The sequence below is a fragment of the Lepidochelys olivacea genome, assembly GCF_965140295.1.
Source record: "Lepidochelys olivacea isolate rLepOli2 genome assembly, chromosome: 8".
Lineage (NCBI taxonomy): Eukaryota > Metazoa > Chordata > Testudines > Cheloniidae > Lepidochelys > Lepidochelys olivacea.
The window spans coordinates 83,638,846-83,658,607 of record NC_140418.1 but is presented as its reverse complement, the minus strand read 5'-3'; the positions used below and the strand labels follow the sequence as shown (position 1 = coordinate 83,658,607).

Here is a 19,762-nt window from a genome sequence, read left to right as displayed (position 1 = left end):
CCTCATGTGGATTTAGTCTACAATAATGTGGGTTTTGTGTATACTTAATTTTGGAAGAGCAAAATCCAAGGCCGCATCTGAAAATTTGCCCCACTGTCACATTCTATTCCTAATAATCCGCAATTACGGAGCTGAGAGAAAAACCGTCTTCGCACTGACATAAATTAAAATAGATCACTTTGTTTAAAATAAAAACAACAAAAATTAAATGAGAGAAAGTGATCAAGTTCCCATTTCATCTGACCTTCATCATACATTTAAATTTTATACAAGATGCAACGTCTGTCAATGGGAAAGCAGCAAAAAATACCTTGGCTTGAGAAAGTGCTGTAGTGCACGTACATTATGCAAACCCCACAGCTGAACTACTGTATATTTTAATTGGCAGCTTTCTCTAATCAAAGCAATTTACTTACATCCAATATTGAAGAAATTTCATTATAAAAACAATGTAACTCCAAAAGCCATAATAACACAGTCAAAATTCTGCAGGATTAGAGACAATCATCTGTGTCTTGTGCCTTATAATGCCCAAGGGGTGCCATTATCTCTGGAAACCACAGCTTCTGTCAAGTCTTACAGCTAGCAATAACTTTGTTTGTCTGTTCATATGAAGCAAACCAAAGCTCATCGGCACTTAATATTTTTTGTATTTCAATACTCTGAAGAAAATCTAGACAATATATTAAATAGCAAGAAAACAAAAAACAAACACAAATTTTAAAAAGGTCTTGAAATTGTCGTGTGGTATAAAGTTGTGGTCTGATCTGTCATTCTAGGGCAAATTCTTTCCATATAAACTATATTTATATAAAAACCAGTGCCTTTTCTTTACAAGGACTTTCATCACATTACATATTTGTTTTACTAATAGCTATTCAGATAATAAACAAATGACGTTTATACTTGCTAAGGAAATTAGAATATCAATCTATACTTTCTGTGCTAAAATAACGTCACCATAGATGAAAACATGATGCAAATGACAACACTGGTGAAATTTTCAAATTGTTGAACTGGAATTTAGCAACATGACAAGTTAACTGACATGAAAAAAAATATAAAACTAAATATAAATATATTTAAATATTTATATAAATATAAATCTCTTCACAATGCTTGGAAAATGGATGCCATAGCAACTTGTTTATATACTCTGCTATGTATAGTAGTATCACCATTTAATAAACCTGTATGTACTGTAACTGTTAGACAGGTTGATAAATAATCAAAATGTTTCTAGTTAAATTAAAGGCTGTAATATTTTGGTTTGGTTTCTGTAAGTTCCTTAGGGGGGAAAACAACAGAAGTATGTTAAAAAAAAATTTCTTGCTAGAAACTTAAATTATTAAAACTGTATAAACCATATTGCTGTACCACACTGCATATTACGTAGATGAAAGGTTACTTTTTGAGAGGATATGGGAAATGAGGGTTGAGGTTAAAGTATTTGTGAAAACTAATAATAGCTGAACAATTAAGAAATTGAAATACTTAAGTTATTGTGGAATTACTTAAAGATATATGGATAATTTTTGAAAATGAGATTTTTGGCTAAGGAACAAAAGCAGAATTCATGGTTACCATAGTTACACATACTCTTTGTTGTGTTTCAATGCCACATGATCTGATTCAAAGTAATACACATCAGGCTCTTCCTCATCATCTTCTGCAGTGTGCAGGTTGGCACTCTCTTTGGCAGATGATATATATCCAGCAATGAGCCGAGCCTCAGAGGGTGGCTTACTTAGTCCATCACTCATATAATCTCCAGAGTCACAACCTCTCACTTTTTCACTCTGCATAATTTCTTTAGCATTTATGGGAGATCCACGGATATTATTAGTACTTGCAGCTATATTCTTTTCAGTGAGACTAAGATTATTTTCCTCAACCTGCCCATTTTCTCTACAAGGCGAGTTATTTTTAGTGGGGCTACCTTTGGCAGGGGCGGCCCTTCGTGGTGAAGTTCTCAATGTATATCTGTGTTCTTGAAGTTCTGACATAGATGTAATTTGAGCTGAAACACATTCCACCACAGAAGATGGTGGTTCAGGTTCACCTGAGATTGATGTATTATCACGACTGGTGTTCAGGTTGCTGTTGGTGTTTTCAGCACACTGTTCCTTTGAGGCACTGCTGTCTCCCACCACATCTACCTCCTCCTCAGAATCCCTTAAGAAAGATGACTGGATTTCAGAAAAGGACCCTGTAGCTAGCTCATTTGCCTGATCAGCATGTTCTGCAGGCAAGCAGTCACTTATTTTGTGGTCCTCTAACTTTACCTGTTCAGATGAATTTGTGCAAGGCACATAATGGTCTATAACACTGTCCTCCTTGCTGCTATTAAGCAACAATGAAGCATGGGCAAATGAATTCCCATTTTCTGCTACTATTTTCTCCTTGGGCATACAGGAACCAGCACTGTTCTGTTTAGTGTTCCCATCAGGCTGACAGTCATCACAGTTTAGGGCATCTGATTCTCTCTCATCAACCCCATTGACAGCCTGATAGCCCGTGAGCTCTTCAACTATTGCAGAATTATTAAACCCTTCCGCACAGACATTCACCTTTTTAACTTCCCTTTTGTCACAATCATCCAGTATAAGACATCGACAAGCTTGTTTAGTCCCTGCAGAGACTGCATCATTGTCCGATATGGAACTCTTACACTCCAATGATTCCTTTTCTGCTTTAGTAGGCAACTCTTCTTCTGAACTGTTTGCTACTTCTGAACGCAGGCAACGTTTAATTCGTTTTAAAACTGGTGATACAGATTCTGCTGGTCTTTTCTCACAATTTTCCACAATTTGTTTCTCAACATTATCTTTTTCAGAAGTAGACAGTCCTCTCTTTCTAGGGCTCACCCATGATTCCCGAGCACTTTGTTGTTTCAAGTCAGTAGTTCTTCCGCTATTACTTCCCTTTTGAGTTTGCACAGACTCTGGTCTCTTCTTTGGTGATCTTGATCGTACTTGAGAATGAGGAGATAATTCTTCTGGATGAGCAATACTACGGTTTCTTAAGGTTCGACCACAAAAGTTTTCATCCAAACCATTTAACCCCACTGTTGATCTTGTAACACGAGTAGATCGAGAAGCAGCCATACTATGGCAAGTCCCTAAAGTATGTTCATCATGATCCACTCATTGGGAAACCTTCAAAAAAATGTAAACAAAACAATGAGAAAAAAGTAACATTCAAAAACATCTGCATTCATAAAAAATATGCTAATTTTCTGAAGGATATATTCTACATTGTGACAAAGGTACCTAATTGTGAAAATTAAATATGTTTATGCAACATATAGTTATTTCTCCCCTCTGTTTCAACAAATAAGGACTTTTACAGAGATGTATTTTGGCCCCAAGAAATAGAATAGTTTACTTACTATTTCTATTTATTCTGTCTTTAGAACAGGCATCAGAGTATCATTAAAGTCTGAATATCAAATATAACTGGAACACTTCAGTATTACTAAAATGCACTATTTTTTTACTATATTGTACAAAAAATCATTTTGTACAGGCATGATTATTAAACGTCTGCACTCACACAAGAAAGATCAAACCTCATCCTTAAAATTCCATATTCATCATTATACATTAATTATAATCACACAGCAAGATGAAATAGAAAACATAATAATACAGTATCTTGCTAACTGAATCTGTTGCCTTTATAAATCAAAAACAAACTGATAAGTAAAATTATTTTCATTTGCATTTCTTATTTGACAGATGATCAAAAGATGTTACTACTGTCAAACCACTAACAGTAGAAATGGGTCCAAAACAAACATCATATTTAAAATTTGCAGTTTGAACCTATTCCTATAATGATGGACTGAATCATTTTCTATCTCAAATTTTGGGAAAAAGTGGTTTCAGACCTAGTTTTCAAACCCTTGTGTATGGATCAGAGATGTTAGTGTGACACAGTAGGACTCTCTACGTTTCGTCCAATCCGTGAATCTTAAACCCCAGCCGTATCTTCTTGCATTCCTCATATTATTTAAAAGTTGAACATACAACACTGGACATTAGCATTGGAGCTCTATTACATCAAAGATGATGAACAGAATTTTTTTTTTTTGCATATATTTAACTGCATATTTTTTCTTTTCCACCTGTCAGAATTCCAGATTTCAGCAACCCATTCAACTGACATATATGATGCACAAGGCCTGAATGCTATTTTAAAAATAAACAAATAAATAAATAAAGTCAGGCCACCCACATGTTATTGATAAAGGCATGAATTGACAAATGGAAGGGAACTACTTCAGCATTTCTTTTTTTCATTTTCAGCAAGAAGGAAAAAGAATGACAGTGTCACCTCTCAGAAAATTATATATATATGGATAAGTAGGGTAAATGTGCTATTTGTATCAATCAGGGCAAGACAATATGCTTCTAGAACAGTTTTATTCTGCCTGACAATGACAGCAACTAATGAAACTGCCTATTTACATGTGCTTATATTAAAATTTCTATTTCAAATACACTTAAAAATTCCTAGTTACATTAAGTACCAGATATCATAATAGGAAAGTATTACTTGGTAAACATTATGACCATGAAACAAGGAATGATTTACATTCTATATATAAAAATCAAACAATGAAAAATTTGTTACTATTTATTAAGGTTAATAAAAAGCATAGACAGAGCCTAAAGTAATTGTTTGCTATTATTAGATGCAGGTTAATGCATCCTAGATACTCATCCACAAGAGTATGAAAATATGTAAACTTATCTTTACAGTATAATGACAGTGAATTAACAAGACAATTGTTAAGAAAGTATTTAAATGAAAAACACTGCTATACATTTAAATAGGCTAGTTAAAGATTATGTAGAAAATAAGTTCAGAGTCCTGACAAATTAATTTCTCAAAATATGAGACTATTCTAAGGTATTAACTAAGCCAAATCAAGGTCTCTCCTTTCCTTAATTCGTCCCTGTTTTATGCACCACAGCAGTACAGACATATGAAGCAATGTTGACTGATTACAAAGACATCTGATAAACATTACAACTTTTAAATTGGGAGAGTGGGTGACAGATGGCTAAAAGGACCTGAAGCAAAGCCTTGTAGGGACCAGGGCAGGCTTGAAGGAGGCAGCAGCTGCATTCATAACTCCTAAGCAGCGCTCCACTCTTGATGCACTGTAGGTGAAATCAACAAGGAGTCCTTGTGGCACCTTAGAGACTAACACATTTATTTGGGCATAAGCTTTCGTGGGCTAGAACCCCCTTCATCAGATGCATAGAGTGGAAAATACAGTAGGGAGGTATAAATACACAGCATATGAAAAGATGGGAGTTGCCTTACCCACTGCATCTGATGAAGGGGGTTTTAGCCCACGAAAGCTTATGCCCAAATAAATGTGTTAATCTCTAAGGTGCCACCAGGGCTCCTCGTTATTTTTGCTGATACAGACTAACACGACTACCACTCTGAAACCTGTAGGTGAAATAGTTCTGTTCCTTAAAGCCATAGGATGGCAGCAACATGCTTCTGTATCTTTCTCCATGCTCCCCAAAGATAGTGCACTAGTACCTTCTGAACCTCATGTTGCTGTATTCCCCATTTCTTTGTCAGGCTACACAATTTCTCTCTCCTGGAGATCCTAAAATGGCAAGCAGATAAGCTGAGGAACAGAAAATTACAGGAAAAATTCATCTGTGCTGATCTGCATAATAAACAGATTTAAGTGACATCTTAGCAAAAAGGTAAATTATATGGTATTTACATGGTTGCATAACCACAAATTACATGATGCCCTGGATATACTGAAAGAAACCGACATTCAAACACTAATGCAACAGGTTAGAGCCAAATCAACAACACAAAGTCACATGGTATGTCATCTCAATTTATCTAATTATTTTAACTTTTTCTGACAAAGTCTTAAGTAAAAACCTGAAAACACAGGTTTCTACATTTTATCACCTGGGGGGATCCTAAATACAAGATAAAATGATTTGACCCCTTTGCAGCCATAATTATGTGTACACACAAACAGTTAGACATGGTTTATGCTCATTAAGAGGAAAACAACATAGTAATAACCATTGGAAGTAGAACTGATTCTGTCATCAATTCTCAAGGATCTTTGCTCTTCTACAAATATTTAAAGAAACATAGTTGCACATGATCCCAATTTGGCTGGTACTATATAAGAGTTAGAATATCTGACCCAAGAACTGGCAATGGTAGCAAGCAGCAGGATATAGTAATGATGCTGTACTTAGAAAATAGCAGCACCTCTCCCAACAAGTTAATCACTCCTTACCCTTGGTTGTCTCTTACTGGTATATCTACACTGTAATTAGACATCTGTGGCTGGCCCATGTCAGCTGACTCAGGCTCGTGGAGCTTGGGCTGTGGGGCTGTTTAATTGCAGTGTAGATGTTCCAGCTGGGGCTGCAGCCCAAGCTCTGGGAACCTCCCACCTCACAGGTTTCTGGAGCCCAGGCTCCAGGCCAAGTCTCTACACTGCAATTAAAGAGCACCTTAGCCCAAGCCCCATGAGCCTCAATCAGCTGGCATGGGCAGCCATAGGTTTTTAATTGCAACGTAGACATACACTTAAGTGCAAGTGGCCAGCTCTCAGCATTGCTCTCAGCATCTATAGCCACCTCTCTGCTATGCTCAGCAAAATGTTCCATCTGAAACTGAGAGTCAGTTGGCAGTGAGCATGATCCTGAGCTCCACTCAGGTGAAGAGGAAGAGAAATCAGTAATGAGAGGGGAAAGGAGAGAAGAACATCTATGGAGGTAAAGGAGAGAAACAGGGGGAGCACTAAGCCAAAAGAGGAAATGGAAGAAAAATGTTTTCAAATAGGGTTAGGGTCTGTACAGGTTGCTGTATAGTTTTAGTGCATTCTAGTGAATATTGGACAAGGCTGTACCATGTGACGCATGAAACCTAAATTACTCAGCTGAATAAATTCTGCGGCAAAATGGACATTATGTAGCAACTTTTAACACTGGCCAATTTTTTTACAATATATACAGCACCAGAAGTCAGTACAGTGATTTTCACAGAAATGAGACACAGTATATGCCCCAAAGAGTTTACAATTTAAAATCATTGGCAATTTTCAGTTTGTCTGAAATCATTCTAAAAATGAACTACAAACTGAAGATAATTACAGAAGGAAGACTTTAGACTGGATGACTAGCTGAAGGCATGCATTAGCATGAGGGCAGAAGGTGCTGAATGGGACCAGGCAAAGAGATGCCATATGGGGATCTTTAACTGTGCAGGCATAAAACTCCACTCTTACAGAGTTTAGGAGCCGTGCTGAGCAACTGTCTTTGCCTACTGCACTGCATCTAAACTGTGAAGGGATTTCATATAGCACAACAAAGAAAAATAAATAGTTAACATGTGGAACTTCTAACGCTCCCCAAAATTGAGCTCTTATTCCTGGGTAGCTCTGGCACCCTTTATGGCAGTTAGCTGTCTCCTCCCGCAGTCCTTCCACTGATTCATCTTTCTTCATCTTTATGTCAGTGTATGGAAGAGCAGTTTGCTTACCATCTTGATGAGATGGGTAAAATAACTTTTACCTCACTGCCTCCCATTCTGTTCTGTTAAAGGCAGTAGTGACGAAAGAAATCCACTGACCTTCCTCTTATGCGGAACACACAGAAAGACCACAGACATTGAGAAAAAAAGGCAAAATGGTAGCAAAAAAAGCTGAGGAGCTGGTAGATCGAAAACTTATGCTCAAATAAATTTGTTAGTCTCTAAGGTGCTACAAGTACTCCTTTTCTTTTTGAGGAAAATAATAGTTACCATAGTAATTGTGGTTCTTTAACATAAATTTCCTGCAGCCTCCACACTCAGTGATGTACACTCCCTTTACCTACAAGCTCAATACTTTCTGGACAGCAGTGCTTGTTGGGGCTATGTACACACACCCGACTATATCCTCACACATTACCTGATGATAAATAGGGGTTACAGTCCCAAAGGCCATCCATTTCCTTCCATTAAATAATTCTCCAAAATAGTCAGGAAGATGGGAGACTACTGTTAATCAGTGCAGACAGTATCTCGAAGAAACTATGTTACTGTGATAGGTAATCACTTTCTTTTTCTTATAGCATTGCCTCCATAGATCTCCACTCCTGTTAATAAACAAGTGGAAAGGAAGTGGATTTGAGGAGTCTCAGCTGAAACACTGCAGAACTTCTCTCCTGAACTGAGAATCGAAACTAGAAGCTAAATCCAGGGAGCAATATGAAAATATGGCTAGAACTCCACATAGCAGCCTTGCACATTTCAAGAACAGCCATTGAGGCAGCTGTAGGTATTCAAAACTTGCTAGTTCATAGCAAGCAAATATGCATAGTCTAATCCACTTTAAAAATATCTGGGTGGAACTTGACTGACTTTTAGAATTACCCTTGTGCTTATCATAATACAAATTATGTAGGTGACTTAGAAAAATGTAATTCTGTTTAGAAAGCCATTTAAGTGGCTCCTTCATCTCTGAAAAAATGCAGACTCACCTCACTGGTGCTTAGAGGAAAAAATGGCAGACAATAACTGGTTGAGGGAGAAATCAGAGTCCACCGCAGATAAAGTACCACCTTAAGACACATCCTATTCTATACAGAGGTTCAGCCATTGCTATCAAGAGTTCAGTCTCTCTTAGCTGACATAGTCTTTAGTGAGAGATGATGCAGGGAATATTCTGACACAACGGTCACTTGAACCAATCTGAGAGCACATTTACATCCCTAAAATAAAAGTAACTCCTGAACAGGAAGAAACTCATGCATCATTTTTTTCAAAACAAAGAGAAAATAGTAGATATGACAGGTTCAGTCACAGGGACCCCCACGGGACTGTCACCTGATGTGCTGAAACTACCTCTGGGCCCGTTTTCTCTGAAGGCTTGTTGAGAAACCAGAACCCTGTCTTGTTGAGCCAGACACGCTAGCCTGCTGCAACACAGACCCAGGGTCTGAACCACGCCCTGAAAGCTGCAGACTTTAACCAAAAACTGCTCAGCAAGTACTCCTGTCTCCAGAAGCCAGTTCCCAATGGGATCCAAACCCCAAATAAATCTGTTTTACTCTGTATAAAGCTTATACAGGGTAAACTCAAATTGTCCCCCCTCTGTAACACTGATAGAGAGATATGCACAGCTGTTTGCTCCCCCAAGTATTAATCACTTACTCTGGGTTAATTAATAAAGAAAAGTGATTTTATTAAGAATAAAAAGTAGGATTTAAGTGGTTTCAAGTAATAACAGACAGAACAAAGTAAGTTACCAAGGAAAATAAAACCAAAACACACAAGTCTAAGCCTAATACATTAAGAAACTGATTAGAGATAAAATCTCACCCTCAGAGATGTTCCAATATGCTTCTTTCACAGACTAAACTCCTTCCTAGTCTGGGCCCAATCCTTTCCCCGGTACAGACCTTGTTAGTTCCAGATCAGGTGGTAACTATGGGATTTCTCATCACTGGCAGCCCCCTTTGTTCTGTTCCACCCCCTTTTATATCTTTGGCACAAGGCAGGAATTCTGTGTCTCTCTCTAGGTTCCCACCCTTCCTTCTAAATGGAAAAGCGTCAGGTTTAAGATGGATTCCAGTTCAGGTAACATGATCACATGTCATTGTAAGACCTCCTTGTTCATTACCTAGTAGCTGGAAGACAGGTACGTAGGAAGGTTTCCATGTAAATAAACCCATTCACAGTTCATTGATTCTGAAGCACCCTTAATGGCTTCCACGTAACGTTTACATCAATAATACAAGTTTATACTTTATTCTCTTAACTCCAGACATAGAAATAATACATGCAAACAAATAGGATGAACACACTCAGTAGATCATAAGCTTTGTAATGATACCTTACAAGAGACCTTTTGCATGAAGCATATTCCACTTACATCATATTCACACTTATAAACATATTTCCATAAAACATATGGAGTCACAGTAGAGTCCTGTATCAGTGGGCAAAAGGACAAAAATCACAACCAGATGCATTTTATGGAGCTGCAGGAAGAGACCAGTTTCTCTGAGAAGAAGCAGGAGGCTCAGAAAAAAGGGAATGGAAAACTGGAGAGCATAAGAACTATTTTGTCTTACCCAGAAGGAAAGAACCTCTATATTGTGGAGATTTCTAGAGGATGGTCTCCTACTTTCTGGCAGATAATTGTGGATTTTTGAGCACTCTAGTCTGTCTAATTTGGTCATTCTGCTGGTATCCATACTAATAGACTCAGGAACCTCACACTGGGATGTTGAATTTGACCTTGCTTCTAGCACAGGAAATCTGATCCATTGGGCAGATACCCTGACTGATCTACTGGCAGATCCAGCAGATTGGAGAACTAAAACTAACCAAACCAAGTTGAGGTTATAAGAAGCTCCTTGATCTTGTTCCATAAAATCTTCGGTTGAATCAAGGGAATGAGTGGAATTGGAGGAAAAAAATATATGGGAATGTCTGGCTCTAGCCTAAATGAAATATGTTTACAGATTCTGAACTTCTCCAAATCTTGAAGCAGAAAGTTGCACTTAGTATTGTGCTCCATGGCAAACAGATCCACTTGATCTCGGAAGCAGAGCTTTGACTACTGCCTCTTGGGTTGGGTGCTGTACTTCTTGCTGATGTCATCTACCAGGATATTGTCTTTTCCTGTAAGATGGGGATCTATGAGCATGATACAGTGATGGGCACATTGGAACTTCATGGCTTCCTGATGAACAATATGAGGTGTAAGTTCATATAATCATAGTGATAGCATTAAAATGTAAGAGAAGTGTTCCTTAAAGGACGCAAGGATTCTTTATAGGCCAGAAGGGCCAAGCTCAGTCACAAGACAATACATGAAGTTGGATCTTCTCCTGTGTCTAGAGGCCTTAAATTAGGAATTGATCCAGAAGAACACCTCAAATTAACCCTAAAACATAGTGTAGTTGGGTGAAGAGTTTGTTTTTGTCATCATATCCTTGTTTTATCCATCACAATATGGAAAGCACAACTGCAGGAGGTATGGCAATCTGCAAGTCCATGTTAAGGGAAAATGTTCCACGGAACAAATAGGAGAGTTAGGCACCCATCTTCCACTGAAAGGGCAGTTAACTGACTTTTGTGTCTTTAAAAATCTCTTCTATTGTCTAGATGAAGATTGTATTTAGCCAGACCTGCAATTATCTCAACTGAAGTTGAGCAAGAAAAATGATAAATGTGCAAAAGAAATGAGGCCCAATTGCCTAACTACAGCAGAAGCCACTTTGAACATAGCTTGGAATCAGTATTGTGGGAGATACAATGCGGTGATTATGGAGTTCCAAACCACCCGTATGAAATCCACTTGTGAAAGGGCAAAAGTGGATTTTGTGATGTTAACTATTAGGTTCAATACCAGGAACAACTGGCAGAATATATTGAGGTCAGACTGCAACTTTGAGGCAAATTAGTTGCCGAGGCACTCAGATAGATCACTAATATTAAGGCATTTGATGAAAAAACTTTTAGGGCCACGGAAAATCTGAATTTCAGAACCTATTGTCAGCAATGATGGCATTTCACTCAGACCCAAAAGTATTTTCAATGAGCAGGTAGTATCACAATATGGAACACGTGTCCTTCAAGTCAAGAGCTATAAACCAATTCTGCTGACACAGGAAAGGAACTATGGATGCCAGTGTCACCATACAGAATTTCAGTTGCCTACTTTACTTATTCAAACATCCAAGATTCATCATTGGATGCAACATCTAGACTCTCTTTCGTGAACTAGAAAGCAAATAGTATCCCTTCCCGTTCTGTTGCTGAGGGACCTCCTCTATGGCTCTCTTTTGGCGGAAAGATAAACCATAGCAGTTTTGCCTTAAGTTCCCGTGCGGCATCAGAAAGTGGATGGGTGGCTGTCATGGAGTGTGACCGTATAAAGTAACCTCTCACAACATCCTTTACAATCTCCAACATCAGAACTAGGAGAGTGGGACAGAGAACTCCTGTATTGTTGTTTGGAATAACCTTTAGCATCAGAGCTTTCCTTATGGGATGACACTGTTGAGTCCTGAGACATCCAGCTTTTTTTGGGTGTGAGGCTGCTTGTCCTGGATTCAGACCAGGACCTCCAGTGTGCCTGAATGCTCAGTAGCAGATGATGAGGCCTATATGTCTGCCTCCCAAAGATGGTGCTTGAGTCAGCTCTCTTAGACTTGATGCATGCACCTTAGAAGGCTAGCATACAAAACAGAATTCAAGATTATGTCCGTCCCTGAAGCAGAAAAGGTATACGCTTTTTCTGCACAAAGAAACTGCACCAATATAAATCAGTTAAGAAAGAGTAACTATCATTGATTTAGTTTAATTTGGTAATAAACTGAACTAAGCTAAATTGATATTAGCTATTCAAACCAATTTAAGAATGCCCGCATTGAAAACTACACCAATTTAACTAAATTCATTTAGAAACTGATTTAGTTAAACTGATGAAACTTCTGTGAGTAGACTGGGCTGCAGAGTGTGCTCATCAGTCACAAACACAGTACCAGTACAAGAAGGACAATGCTTGAAGTTGGCAGATTTCGCCACAATCATCCAAAGCCCATCAAGTAAGGCAATCTGCCTTGAAGTGGAAGATGCTGAAGGGAACCTAAGGAAAAGAAAGAGCCAAACAGGGGCAAAACTTTCCAAAATGTGCCAAAAAGCTATCCCTTACGATAACTATTATAATTTTATACTCATAAGAGCAAAAAAGAGTGGTTTTCCTAGAGACACACCCAGGATGATAATGAGAGACATTCTGAGGGCTTGTCTACATAGCAAGTTAGTGTACAGCAAGCGCTGGTCTAAATCTACAGTGCACTTGATTGCTGAACACTAACTTGCTATGTGGCTCTTCCTAATGCACACGAAAAGTTCCATAGTGCACTTTGATGTATCCTGTGCCAAGCTAATGTGCTTGTAGGTTCATACCCTGGCTTGCCATGCAATGTGTAAACTAGACCTGAGTTTCTGCTTGTGCCTACAGTTGTCAATATTACTTCCGGGGGAATTCTGTGCCACTGTGTGCATGCATAATTAATGAGCCATGCATATTCATTTTTTTGCACACAAAAAAAGCTTCTGACAGAAAGTTGCTGCTTTTGCCCTCCAGAGGGCGCTGTGGGGCTAGTACAGAACAGCAGCTCCTGGCCAGCTAGGAAGAAAAAAAGCCTGCCTTCTTCACAGCGCCTGTCGGGCCAGGTCAGGAGACAGGGACTATGGGGAGACAGACAGCATGGGGCTGCTGGGGGATCAGACAGGGGCTTATAAGAACTAGTGGGGGAGGACAAACTGGGGCAGTGGCTGAATGGGAGTGGGGGCACAGGGCCACAGGGGGACGGAGGTGCAGGGCCACATGGGGATGGGAGAGAGGGTGCAGGGCCACATAGGGATAGGGGGTGTCTGAGTGGAGGCACAGACACACCTGGGAACAGGGGGAGTGGATGCTTGAGTGAGGGTGGAGGGACACATGTGGACAGGGGGTGCAAGGACACATGGGGACTAGAGGTCAGCCAGGGTCTACATGTGGGAAGCTCCCTAACAATCCCTCCCCGCCTCCCAAAAAAACCTGTTCCGTACTTTTCCCACCCATACGCAGCAACCCTTCAAGTTCACACCCAGGCTCCTTCCCAGCGATTACTTCCCTCTCCCTCAGCTCCTCCATTACCCCTGACTCCCCTAAGCCTTTGCACTGCTTCTGAGGGGTATGGGAAATACTGTTCTGTATTGTAGTTTACATGAATTATTACTCAAAGTTCTGTATTAATATGCCTAGTAAGGAATCTATTTGTCAAAAAATATTTCCTGAATCTTTTTTTGTTGTCTGTACTGTTACAGACATACTTGCTGACAGGTATTTTGAAATAAATGATGAAAAATAATTTAAAGTGGTATGATTATATTGTGTTATTTTGACAAAATATGCAGAATTTGAAAATATTGTGCGCAGAATTTTTAATTTTTATTACAGAATTTTTAATTTTTTGGAGCAGAATTTCCCCAGGAGTGCAGAATGAACCAAGCGGCAGTTGGGCTGTGCATCCTTAAATAACCTGAGGGGTTTTGTGCACGATGTAACTATTTTGAAAGTTTTGAGGGCACAAACATCAGTCAGAGCGGAGAGTCACACAGGCAATATCCAAAGAAGAAGTGGCCATTTTTGTAGACGCATGTGGTACAGAAACAGACTTATGCAAATATGTGCAAAAAGGTAAATTATCTATGTCACATATGCTTGTAACCTGAGCAGCAGTTCTCACATACTGTAACACAGGTGCAGGAGATGCTCATTCTTTCCAAGTCTAACATTAAAACTCTGTCGTCTTTGGCAATAGAACTAAATGGCTGAAATTCATTAAAGAAAAAAAGAGCTTACTACAATTTACCATGCTACTTTGAAACTTTCTGACTCCCAATACTCATTTAATGTTTGCAACATCAACTGAAGTGCGTGCCACAAAGCATCACTAAAGTGGCAGTCCCAAATTAAAATGGCAATAGCACAACTCAGTGAAAGAGATATTGAAACAGTGTCATGTTTCCCTAAAACCATCTTGAAAGATTTTCTTATTTGTTTTATAAATAACTTGTATTTTATTTAGGAAGGCCACATTTTTCAAAATTAGGCGCCCAAAGATAGGCCTCTACATCCACATTCAGGAACCCACTGACTTTGGTGGGAACTGTGGGAGGTCTGCCCAATTATGTAGGTCTTTAAATATGAATTTAAGGGCAACTTTAGGCATCCAGTTCTGAAAATGCTGACCTAAATCTTTATTTCACGAACATTTGCACATATCATAATCAATCACTAATATTTTCATTAAACACATTCCATCGTTTATAGACCCAGTTTTTTCTCAACATACACATAATTAGAGCTGGAAAATAACTGATTTTTCAGTTCAGTGACTGAGCTGAAAAATCTTGGGGGAAAAACCCTTTGTTTTTGATGGACAAAGTGACTTTTTTGTTTGTCTGTTTTTCTCACCAAAAAACAAAACCAAAATGTTCTTTTTTTGGTCAAATAAAATATTTCGTTTGGCATTTGTTTTGGTGGTTTATATATTTTTTTTGAAAACCAGCTAAATTTTAAAACATTTTGCTTAGATATTTTCAGACTGTCGTCCCCCCCCCCTTTTTTGGCTAAAATTTTGACAAATTCACCCAAATTCATTAAATTTTGGTCAAGCCAAAACTGAATTTTTTTGATACATAAGCTATTTGCCAAAAAAATTAATTTCTATTAATTAATGCACAAATTGAAGAGCAACAGAAATGGGCAGAATTAAAACTACACATTGACAACTGCAATTCTGCCACTTTCTAACTTTCATATGCTTGACTTTGCAACCCAAATATTCTTTTAACTGGGGGTTTTGTACATAATTTCTAAGGATTGTTTTTTTTAAAGAAAAAAGGTAAAAACAAACTGAATTATGTGCAACTGTAACACCATTCAGTATGCACTATCATCAGGGTTAAGCCTGAACTTTCAGCACAGCATAGAGTAGACTATCGTTTTAAGATAGAGGACAAACTACATTAGTAGTACATTAGTAGGCCCTTTTAAATCGCTGCTGGAGCCCCAGGCAGCAGGAGCCAGGCAGTGCAGATTGGCTGGCTGGGGGAGGCTGACCCCCCTCAGCCCTGCCCCTTCCGCCCGAGGCCCCGTCCCTTCCAGGGGCCGGAGCTGGCACCCATGCCGGTAAGAAATTAATATTACTTTCACCCCTTGTGCCCAAGAAACAGATTGATTGAGAAGAGCCTAGCCTAGTTCTTCCCTCCCCTCCCTTTTCTAAATGGGGCAGTTCCAGATCCCCAGAATGGGAGAGAGAAGGTGTGAGGAGGGAAAGAAAGAGGGAACACTGGGGCTAGATGCCAGGCTCAGGAGGGCTTACTCACTAGGAGGTGTCTAGATGCGGGAAGGTTGTTCTTGTCCCATGAACCACTGGGGGCTAGGACTGGCTGTCCCACCATGCCCTAGACGAAAAAAACCCCACATAACTCATCTCCCCAGAGCTGCTCTAACAACTCCCCGTACAGAGTGTGCTGCTGCTGCACTGGTGACAGAATCAGCCCAGCTTCAAAAGGTGTGAGCACTGTGCTTAGTTGTTATTTTGGCAGGCTGCCAACATTTCCTTGAAGCCTGCAAGTGATAGTAATGGCAATTTTTAACACTTTATACCTCTGCAAAAGCTTGACAGAATTTCATGTGACAAAGAAAGAGCACTTCACTAGCCTGAGGGAGTTCTCCAGGCTGCAAACAATGGAGGTTCCGAGTTTCTCAAAGAAAAAGTTGCAATAATCCTTTTCAATGGGAAATATTAGGTAAGCTAAATATAGGAGTCACTACCAGCTGTCCCCATAATATGATGACATTTTTGGATAAATTTTCACAAATTTGAATTGTAACAGTTACTGGGAAATAGGTTGAAAAAATTGCAACAACTGAAATGGAAAATAAACAAATATTGATTAAGGTGCTTGTAGTCTTCCTAGAATAAGGTCATTTAGACAGTCAATTTTATTTGCGTTGTTTTACTTAGCAGTATTATCCATAAGGACCAGGAAGTGACATTTCAAGCTGACAATAGCAAGCAAAATCAAATAAACCAATTTCCAGTTTACATATACCCTTCTAAATATTTCTTGCCAGATTCAACAGATACTAAAAAATGAGGGATATCTGCCTCACAAAAAGCTTCACTTATTTGTCACTGTATTACTTTTTAAGGAAATAAACAATGCTGGACGTCTTTTTCTGGGGGTGGGGGGAAGGACAAAATTTAACAGTTTCCAACTACTGCAAAAGTGGAGAAAATGTAAACTTCTGGTGCATGGTTTATCAGATTTCCATGCTGTGCTCTGATCCTACCAATCACCATTGTGGATGGCCATGGTCCATTCCAGACCCTTTATTTGACTAGCTTATGTTGTCACATTTGACAATACTGTATTACGGCCAAGAAAAAGGGCAACGATGTCACTAAAACATTTGAATAAGGATTCATTGCTTACAAAGCTAGTATGTATTTTATAATGAAAATATATTTTTGTAATTGTTTCCAGTACAAGAAGAGTGACAGGTTCTCAAATAAGCATTCACCAGTTTTATGAAAATCACAGAAAAACAGCATAGTTTGAACTAATCAAGAATGTAAAAAGTGTCAAAACCCTAAAGACACATGGCCCTTATATAATATTAGGTAAATGTTAAAATTCCTGTCTGGTTCAGATATTTTTAAAGTAATTATTAAGTACAGCCAATCAACTACTTAATGTAAAAGAAAACTGATCTACAATAACCACAGTAGAGCCAAAAGTGAGTTCATAAATCATAGTTCCAATTTACTATTGGAAGAATTTTAAACTCACATGAGAAAAAAAAGCTGATCACACACAATAAATACAATCGCATGAAATATAAAGGACATTTTTATAACTACACACAAAGAGAATGGATTTCAGCCACTTAATTTTAATCAAATCGAGCAAATGTCATGGTTTCTTAAATATAAAATGAAATCTTTTCCAGGTGGTTATACCAATTTTGGATCAATGATTTAGGGCAGGTCAATGCTTCAAATTCACATCAGTGCAGCTGCACTGATGCAGGCTATGCTGCTGTGTAGTGCATCTGATGGAGATGCGCTAAGCCAATGGGAGAGGTCTCCCATTGGCTTAGTAAGTCTACCTCTGCGAGAGGCAGTTGCTATGTTGGCGGGAGAGCTTCTACACAGAGGGTTACTATCAGTATAACTACATCTCTCAGGATCCACACCTGAGTAACGCAGTTATACCAAAGTATGTATGTAGTCATTGTAGTGTAACCAAGACTTAGACTTTTGATCTGCCATTTGACAACTGATATCTTATAATGTTGGAACAGTTACAGTGGCACCTCCAAACTTTATAATGGATTTCTTCTGTCAATATCTTGAACATGGAAGACTAATCAGATTCCTCAAGTATGTCTCTATCTATTTAATCTCTGTTCTTGTAGCTGAATTGACATGCTAAAAAAGTGTAGTACTTTCTAATAGTTTAATTCTATGCTGCCCTTAATCATCACTGCAAAAGACAGAAGGCCAAGTGTAATTCATTTATATAAAGTTAGCATAAATGAGAGCAGAATCAGACTTATCACATCTATCTCTAGCGAAAATGCATTAGTTTAAAAAAAAAAAAAGGACGTAGTGATGTTACATAAAATATCAGTTATTTCATAAGGTTAAAAAAAATTCTGTATCTGTATTTGGATTAGCCAAATTAGATGTAAATTATTCATTAAGGTTCCTTAATGTAACCATATAAGAATCACAGAATTGTGTAGAAATGTTAATTGATAAAGCCACATGATAACTGTGCAGCTCTTAAACTGGGGAAAGTAGATGGCAGGTGACAGGAGAAGGGGTGGGCAAACTTTTTGGCCCGAGGGCCACATTGGGGTTGCGAAACGGTATGGAGGGCCAGGTTGGAAAGGCTGTGCCTCTGCAAACAGCCTGGCCCCTGGCCCCTCCGAATCCCGCCCCCTGACTGCCCCCCTCAGACCTCCTGACCCAAACAACCCCACCCCGGTCCCCGACCGCCCCGTACCAGGACCCCCTGCCCCTAACCGCCCCCTCAGGACCCTACCCCCAATCAACCCGCCCTTTCTCCTTGTCTCCTGATCGCCCCCTCCAACCCCCCAGGACCCCACCCGCTATCCAACCCCCCCTGCTCCCGTCCCCCCCTCCCAGGACCCCTCAATCCTCCGGGACCCCACCCCCATCCAACTCCCCCGCTCCCTGTCTCTTGACCGCCCCCCTCCATGAACCTCCACCCCATCCAACCATCCCCTGACTGCCCCCAGTGACCTCCTGCCCCTTATCTGAACCCCTCCACCCCCCCTCCTTTACCAGGCTGCTCAGAGTGGCAGGAAAGCCTGGGAGGTGGGCAGGCACAAGCTGCGCGGCACACATACAGGGGAGGGACTGAGGGCTAGACTCCCTGGCTGGACGGTCCCACGGGCCAGATGTGGCCCACAGGCCATAGTTTGCCCACCTCTGGGCTAAAGCAATGTTTTAAGGGGAACAGGAGGAGTTGCCATTCAGAACATAAGCCACATAAGATGAGAGCAAAATGCCAGCACAAGCTACAATAGCAGCAGATTGATGCCATACAGAGCTCCTAATTTCCAAGAAGCACCAGGATGGGAGTAGGGTTGCCAACTTTCCAATCACACAAAACCGAACATCCTTGCCCCACACCCTGCTCTGAGGCCCTGCCCTTTTCCGAGGCCCCGACCCCCACTCGCTCCATCTGCCCTTCCTCCATCACTTGCTCTCCCGCACCCTCACTCGCTTTCATCGAGCTGGGGTAGAGGGTTGGGGTGAGGGAGGGGATGAGGGCTCCGGCTGGAGGTGCATTTATATCCTCCAGGATAGGGCCAGAAATGAGGGGATCAGGGTGCGGGAGGGGGTGTGGGTGTGAGAGGAAGTTCTGACCGGGGGCAGGGGGTTGGGGTGCAGGAAGGGGTTTGGGGCAGCGCTCACTTCAGGCAGCTCCCGGAAGCAGCCTGCATGTCCCTCTGGCACCTAGGTGAAGGCGTGACCAGGCAGCTTTGTGTGCTGCTCATGCCCACAGACGCCGCCCCTGCAGCTTCCATTGGCCATGGCTCCTGGCCAATGGGAGTTGCCGAGCTGGCTTTCAGGATTGGGGCAGTGCACAGAGCCCC

At 40.1% G+C, this 19,762-nt stretch overlaps 1 protein-coding gene across 7 annotated transcripts in view; it reads right to left on the bottom strand.

Annotated features, from left to right (window-relative positions):
- The window catches only part of ZZZ3 (zinc finger ZZ-type containing 3), a 110,021-nt gene that overhangs the window by 64,414 nt on the left and 25,845 nt on the right, over nt 1-19,762 (bottom strand). For 6 of the 7 annotated variants that reach the window (XM_084636843.1, XM_084636844.1, XM_084636839.1 and 3 more), the window contains exon 2: nt 1,600-3,158. In XM_084636843.1, coding sequence (XP_084492969.1) covers nt 1,600-3,107 — 1,508 coding nt within the window. In that variant the 5' untranslated portion in view covers nt 3,108-3,158. Of the gene's footprint in view, nt 1-1,599; nt 3,159-5,565; nt 5,636-19,762 lie in introns of all 7 variants that reach the window. The other variant, XM_084636840.1, reaches the window with a different exon arrangement.